We start from the raw sequence: 8073 nt of genomic DNA on the forward strand, positions 1-8073 counted from the left end.
AGCTATTGGGTTGTTTTGACCCAGCTATTGGGTTGTTTTGACCCAGTGGTTGGGTTAAATGTTTAACACCCAACCTTCTGGGTAGTAACCCAACCGCTGGGTCAAAACAACCCAATTGCTGGGTTTGTCCCTATTTTACCCAGCACTGGGTTGTATTCAACCCAGCATTTTTTAGAGTGTAGCTACACCTAGCAAGTATTTAAAATGAACAATGACGGTTCAGAGTTGGCTGCTCGTCTGTCTTCACTAATTGCCCGTGAGCAGGTGTTTAAAGGCCATCACCAACAGTATGCTGACAGCGACATTGGTCTGGCTGGCGCCAGAGGTCCGCCGCGCGCTCAATGCTGCGGTGATTTGTTGCTCCTGACGCGTTGCGAATAGCGCCGTTTCCCCGCCTCACCGACAAGATTAATGATGCTGGCCACAAAGCAAATAGCCGGAGTGAAATAGCGGTTTATCGGTGATGGACCTACTTGAGGAGGGTGGCCGTAAATCTGTCGAGTTGGGATCCGGATCGCCGCCAGAGGAGGAAGAGGAGGAGGAGGAGGAAGAGGCCGCCATCAGCCCCAGTGTTTAAGTCCTCATTCCAAAGTGCGCTGTCACTTTGAGAGAAACTGCTCCTATTTTAGCAGACAAAAAAAAAGTCTGCTGACTGGAGGAGAGACCGAGGGGAAGTTCAGCATCAGCACCTGCATCATTTAAGTTCCATGTACACTCTTAAAAATAAAGGTGCTTCAAAAGGTTCTTCAAGCGATGCCATAGAAGAACCATTTTTGGTTCCACAGAGAACCATTCAGTCAAAGGTTCTTTAAAGAACCATCTCTTTCTTAGCTTTTTATAATCTGAAGAACCTTCTTTCGACACAAAGAAGTTTTTGTGAAACAGAAAGGTTCTTCAGATGTTAAAGGTTCTTTATGGAACCATTTAGACAAAAAGGTTCTTCTATGGCATCGTGAAGCACCTTTATTTTTAAGAGTGTACGTATTATTTAATTGTATAGCATTTATGAAAACAATACAATTGTCGAATATGCTAATTAACTAGATGGTCTCATATATCTGTGCCAGTCTTTTCTTAAAAAAAAACCTAACAAATCTAATCAAATACATTAGGGTTAGAAGCTCTTCTGGAAACAGAACCTTGGTTAATTTTCTGAAGTAAAACAACAGGAGAACAGAACAGAGCCTCAAAGAGCCATTTCAGCATAACGGATTATTTAAATGGATATGGTTTAAAATTAAACGATTATCGGATGACCTTTATTAAGAAACCCTCTTTTACCAGTTTAGGTTGCCGAGTCTTGAAATGATTTATTGTAGGCTAACTTCTTCAAATAAGTCGAGAACAAACAAACCCATGACTGAAAATTCTACTGGATCAATATGTCAATTGATTTGAAGACCTCTGCATTGAAATAATAGCCTGCCTGTGAACTGAAACGGTGCTCTAAAAGTTTCTTTCGCAGAAACGGATTTGATGATCATTATCATGCCAAAAGGCATCACATTTAGTCTTGGTTAGTATAGCCTACACATGTTAACATTGATTAAGTGCAGGTTGATTTCTCAATTCATATGACATATGGATGATCGAAACTGATGGCTGTTGAAAGGTTAATAGAAACCTGATGCTATATCAGTATGCATTATAGATTGCCATTGCTAGATATGTTTTAGATAACATAAAATCCACTGTTTTTACACAAAAAGCACGGACTGCTCTTTACTGAACGCCTGACTGTCGTGAAGCACCTGTTAGATCAACAATTCCAGTTTTACTTCACACGACCAACAACACATTGAAAAGTCCAGGAAGCCGCTTACCCTGTGAAAGAACGGAGGGTGCAACAAAATCAGCTCTCAGATATCAGCAGAGCAATCGCATTGACGGATCACGGTGACCTTTCCCGAGACAGTGTTTTATTAGCTGCTCCTCAAAGCGTAAATCGCCTGCGCTACGCGCGGTTGGTAATCCTTGGACCTCTCCACAACATCACGAAACACATCTCGTTCCTACAGAAGCATCCGCACGAGCATTACGACAGCTCTGGCACGCTCCCGCAAGACTTTGTGCCTTAAATGAGAAAGCCACGAACAAACACTTCCCAAGTTTGACAGCCACACACGACAGAAGCGCGCAACACAGCACAGCACACGCTGCTCCAGATCTTAAGAGGCTGTGAGAGGAGTCTGGGTCATTCTGACCTTGAAACATCAAGGACAACAGTGCTTGGAGAACAGTGCGTTTCAGCAGCTGTGCTTGAACAGGTTATTCATTATAAATATCTATAAGCGAGATCGCCTGCTCATCGAGATTGGAAGGGTTAGTCTGTATGTTTATGACCAAGCGGTCTTCTTAACCTTGAAAAGAGAAGCTCTTGTTTGAGAAGTTTTAGTGCTGGACACGAATGGGAATGCTGTTCAGACTGGTGTTGTAGGAGAACTCCACATGGTGGCAGCAAGCGTTCAATTCATGTAAGAATCTCACGCGCTTCACACGCATACTCCTAGTTCATGCATGCATTTTACGTTTTTTTTCCCCATCAAGGTGATACGATTTCCTTAAGCATTATTTTCCCTACACATTTTGTGTGTTTTGACAGGAAGGAATGCGTCGACTGTGTAGGAATAATATCAACCGCTGGACAGCGTCGAGACGGTTCAGCACCTGGACAGCTCCCTTTGCGACTCAAATCCGCTGCAGCAAAAGAAAACCAGCACTAAACATGCATTAGGCTTCAGTGAATCAAACTGAAAACTCATCATAAAACCCGCTGTTTATTCTTTATTGTTAACATAGAGGTTACTTCAATGGATTTTCCAACTCAAAGAACCCTCTCCTATGAAGAATCACTTTCTGTTGAGTTCTTGAGTTGGCAGTTAAACTGCAGTTTCTTCTTGATAATGTTTTTTTTTACAGCACCCGCAGTCTAAACTGAACTATGTCATTTTTATTTATTTATTTATTAACAAAGAAACCCATTTGGAGTAACTTTGGAACCTTCATTTTTAACAGTGCAGCAATATATTTATTTTCTATCAAGCATTTATTTCCCATTAGCACAAAATGAAGCTTTTTTTTTCTCTCAATGGTTCTTTTTTCAATTGTATGGTTGCGATTAAACGTTCATTTTTTTTAAAACGCTGTTCTTGACTTTAGCTCAAGTTAGTTGAACTATTCCCACCTATGGATTATGTTTGAATGAACCGTTCACGCGATAGTAATGTCAGATTTCAGTAAGAAGCAGCAGAACAGAAGCTAAATATGATCACACTTTGTAGCTCCAGAACCTCGACGCGAGATGGCGCTGGTATATTAGTAGCTCAGTCATCACTTGCACCTGATTCTTAGGCAAATTATGTCATCATGTATATACAATCCCTGAGACACATCAAGTAGATATTAAGCAATACAATAAATCAAAATAAATAATTGCATGATGTTTGCATAGCATTAAAATATTGTTCTTTAATTTAGACTTTTGGATTTGACTCTTTGTTTTTAATGTGGTCAAATAATGATAATGATGATAATGTGAAGATTTCACAGCCTAAAAATAATGTTCAGAAACACAACCACACTATGTGAGAAAAAAAGAGATTACACTTTACTTGAAGGGGTGTGCATAAGACTGACATGACACCTTCATAATCATGACATGACACATGTTTTATGCATGTTTATGACAACTGTCATTAAGTGTCATTCGCTCAGTTATGTAATTTTTAATGCAAAGATGACATTGTTTGAGATGTCTTTGTTATGGGTAAGGGTAAGGGTATAGGGTTAGGTTAGGGTTAGGTCAAATAATGTCATATTTGCATTAAAAATGACATAACTGAGCGAATGACACTTAATGACAGTTGTCATAAACATGCATAAAACCTCCTTCATATTCATGACATGTGTGTCTTATGCACACCCCTTCAAGTAGTGTTACCAAAAAAGATTTAAGAAAAATAAATTTTTTATTAATAGATTAATAGCTTTGGCCTTGGCTTCTGATTGGTCAATACTGCATTTTAGCCACAGCTTTGGCCTGTTTATCATAGCACTGCACACTGCACATAGCAGATCATTACTTTTAATGCACAGAAACAAGCATAGGAACTATTTCTCTCAGTGAAAGGATTTCACTTAATAAATTAATAAAACAATGTTTACAATAATGTTTATAAATGAATAAAATAATGCTTAATAAAATATTGTTTTAATAAAAATGTGTATGCAATAATTTTTTCGAATTTAAACGGTCAAGTCACAATATAGCAGTGTATTTAGTCTCACTGTTTAACAAAATCAATGTGTTGTTTTGTAAAAAAAAAAAAAAGTACCATGGGATACTTAGGTGAGGCTGAGGTGAGAGGTGTGAAATGCATAAATGGTTTGACACAGACCAGAAGTGTTGCTCTTAAACACACCCCAAACAACCTTTGATGCTCAGCTAGGCCTGGGTTTATTATATATTTGTATTTTTTTCACAGTTAATACTCAAAAAAAAAAAAAAGAAAAAAAAAACACACGTTAGATTTGAAGTATGCATGCTTAAGTATGTGTGTCTAAACGCCTGATTCTGCCAGACTTTCAACAGACTGACATCAAAGGAAGATCAGAGTGTGGCATTCAGATCAGGTCACGGTGAGGCTTAAACACAAACTCCCTCCAGCAGTCCCTCCGTGCAAAGCCACATGTGCTGTTGTGATAGCCTGACCATATCTCACTCTCTGAAGGAGAGGAACAGCCTTGTCTGCCCTATGCAGTCACTGCTTGCTGCTGCAGTGGCACATTGAGACTCAGTACCTGAAAAGGCACATGCGCAGAGCCTTCAGTAATTGGTTTTTAACTTCATAATGGGACATTTTGAGTCATTTGAGTTATTATTCAGTCTATAGCACGACACCCGTCACATCTACTAAAGCACATGACACTTTATTTTGTGAGTCAAGATTGCATTACAAATACCCTGCTTTCTTTTGTCTTGTATTTTGGGATTCATCGTGGCAACGTGTGAGTTCAGTAGCAACATGATTAATTGTCTATTGTAAGCAAATTCCAACACACTCATACGGCAATTCGTATCTATTTCGTGCTTTAGCGAATTGTTGGCTACTTTGTATGGGCCTCTCATGATGTTTAAGGCCTAACTTACCGATCATGTGTTTTTATGTCACTCTTGTAAGAAAGTACCTGCTGAAAACATGAATGAATGTGAAGAGATGACTATGCATGTCTGAATAATAATTCAATAAACAGCTGCGTGTTGAGAAAATCACTATTCATTATGACAGAAGTACATATGAATAAACTATTGCAATAATAAAGTTAAATTTGTTGTAGGATTCATTTGTGAACACAGTAAGTAGGGCTTCTCTCCTTTACTTAATTCAGAATGTGGCTGTAAAAATATTGAGGTCATTCATCTTTATAGATGAAGATCCAGTACACGATTGCATGCTTGGTATTAGGAGCCTAGAATTATGAGTTTCCTGAAGTGGTTATGAGAGAGAGAGAAATAAATAAAAAACTATTATAAAGAAATATCCCCCATGTCCCCGCCCCAGGAATTTAAAGGATACTGAAGTACATGAAGTCAGTAACTTTTGAGGAACACATTACAAAACACCCAACTGTCATAAACTTTAACTTTGATTCAATGTACATTTCTGCATTTAGCAGACGCTTTTATCCAGTGCATGTCTTCAGTGAGAAAGAGGTTTTATGTATATAATTTTATTGTAGGCCTACAGAGTGTCTAAGAGGAAAATAATGTCTAAGATGTCTAACAGGAAAATAATTATGTTTTCATAGAATATTAATGCATTTCACTATTTACAGTAGAACTGTAAAAAAAGAAAAAAAAAACACACGTTAGATTTGAAGTATGCATGCTTAAGTATGTGTGTCTAAACGCCTGATTCTGCCAGACTTTCAACAGACTGACATCAAAGGAAGATCAGAGTGTGGCATTCAGATCAGGTCACGGTGAGGCTTAAACACAAACTCCCTCCAGCAGTCTCTCCGTGCAAAGCCACATGTGCTGTTGTGATAGCCTGACCATATCTCACTCTCTGAAGGAGAGGAACAGCCTTGTCTGCCCTATGCAGTCACTGCTTGCTGCTGCAGTGGCACATTGAGACTCAGTACCTGAAAAGGCACATGCGCAGAGCCTTCAGTAATTGGTTTTTAACTTCATAATGGGACATTTTGAGTCATTTGAGTTATTATTCAGTCTATAGCACGACACCCGTCACATCTACTAAAGCACATGACACTTTATTTTGTGAGTCAAGATTGCATTACAAATACCCTGCTTTCTTTTGTCTTGTATTTTGGGATTCATCGTGGCAACGTGTGAGTTCAGTAGCAACATGATTAATTGTCTATTGTAAGCAAATTCCAACACACTCATACGGCAATTCGTATCTATTTCGTGCTTTAGCGAATTGTTGGCTACTTTGTATGGGCCTCTCATGATGTTTAAGGCCTAACTTACCGATCATGTGTTTTTATGTCACTCTTGTAAGAAAGTACCTGCTGAAAACATGAATGAATGTGAAGAGATGACTATGCATGTCTGAATAATAATTCAATAAACAGCTGCGTGTTGAGAAAATCACTATTCATTATGACAGAAGTACATATGAATAAACTATTGCAATAATAAAGTTAAATTTGTTGTAGGATTCATTTGTGAACACAGTAAGTAGGGCTTCTCTCCTTTACTTAATTCAGAATGTGGCTGTAAAAATATTGAGGTCATTCATCTTTATAGATGAAGATCCAGTACACGATTGCATGCTTGGTATTAGGAGCCTAGAATTATGAGTTTCCTGAAGTGGTTATGAGAGAGAGAGAAATAAATAAAAAACTATTATAAAGAAATATCCCCCATGTCCCCGCCCCAGGAATTTAAAGGATACTGAAGTACATGAAGTCAGTAACTTTTGAGGAACACATTACAAAACACCCAACTGTCATAAACTTTAACTTTGATTCAATGTACATTTCTGCATTTAGCAGACGCTTTTATCCAGTGCATGTCTTCAGTGAGAAAGAGGTTTTATGTATATAATTTTATTGTAGGCCTACAGAGTGTCTAAGAGGAAAATAATGTCTAACATGTCTAACAGGAAAATAATTATGTTTTCATAGAATATTAATGCATTTCACTATTTACAGTAGAACTGTAACAATTATATTTGCAGGTCAAATCATAAAAGCAGTATGGCACTAGTTAGGGTGTTGCTGTATTTGCACTTCTTTAGAGACTTAAGAGACTAACCCTGATTAGTATAGCTATAACAAGTAGTATAGCTAGATCCTCTAAACCCAGGTAAGTGGGCACACATTAGAGAAGGGTTTAGTGATTTGTGCCAGGATTTTACCAATGGAGGCGCTATTGCAGGAGGAACTGAGCATCTTCATAGATGCCAAAAATCCCTCTTCCATATATCAATAATACACACATCCTTAATATATCCTAATTTGTTTTAGCAATGCTGGTTTTATGCAAGAAACTGTCGGTAGAAACCTCACTTAATAATAATACAACATTTGTATGGGTGTTCTGTCTTTTACTGTACAAAACGTGCAACATTTTCAGTTTAATTCAGACAGAGAATTAATTAGAGCTACAATACTCCCATTTAGAGTGAATTGCCAGAAACCACTAGTAAAAATCCAAATGCACAGACTGAGGATACATTTAACTCAATGACTTGATTTCAGTCCAGCAAAAACAACATCAGGAGTGTGAGCACATCAAAATCTGCATAGAAATATGTTGTACGTAGATGGAGCAGATTTGAACGCCACAGTACTGATATTCTATTTTCTACTTAGTCACACAGATTGTATTATATGAACATATTATAGGAATCTGACATGGTCACGTTATTTTTTCATGAATGTGATTTTAGGATTTCGATGCAGTGCTAAAAAACCTACGATGATTTCTTACAAACAGGCAGATTATGTGTTTATATATTTTACAAATCAAATACTGACTGCATCTGCAAAATGCTTCTGAGTGACTAAGAAAAACAGAAAAATGCAGCTTATGTCAGTTATTGT

The 8073-nt window shown here is 37.8% G+C and overlaps 1 protein-coding gene across 1 annotated transcript in view; it reads right to left on the minus strand.

Moving 5' to 3' along the window:
- The window catches only part of gad1a (glutamate decarboxylase 1a), a 20594-nt gene extending 18509 nt beyond the window's left edge, over nucleotides 1-2085 (minus strand). The window contains exons 1-2 of the mRNA XM_016276301.1: nucleotides 1824-2085; nucleotides 474-620 (exon numbers count right to left, since the gene is read on the minus strand). Of these exons, the coding sequence (XP_016131787.1) occupies nucleotides 474-561 (88 nt within the window). The 5' untranslated portion in view covers nucleotides 562-620; nucleotides 1824-2085. The remainder of the gene's footprint in view (nucleotides 1-473; nucleotides 621-1823) is intronic.
- Between the last annotated feature and the right edge of the window lie 5988 nt (nucleotides 2086-8073).

This window comes from Sinocyclocheilus grahami, unplaced genomic scaffold, assembly GCF_001515645.1.
Source record: "Sinocyclocheilus grahami isolate Dianchi unplaced genomic scaffold, SAMN03320097.WGS_v1.1 scaffold100.1, whole genome shotgun sequence".
Lineage (NCBI taxonomy): Eukaryota > Metazoa > Chordata > Actinopteri > Cypriniformes > Cyprinidae > Sinocyclocheilus > Sinocyclocheilus grahami.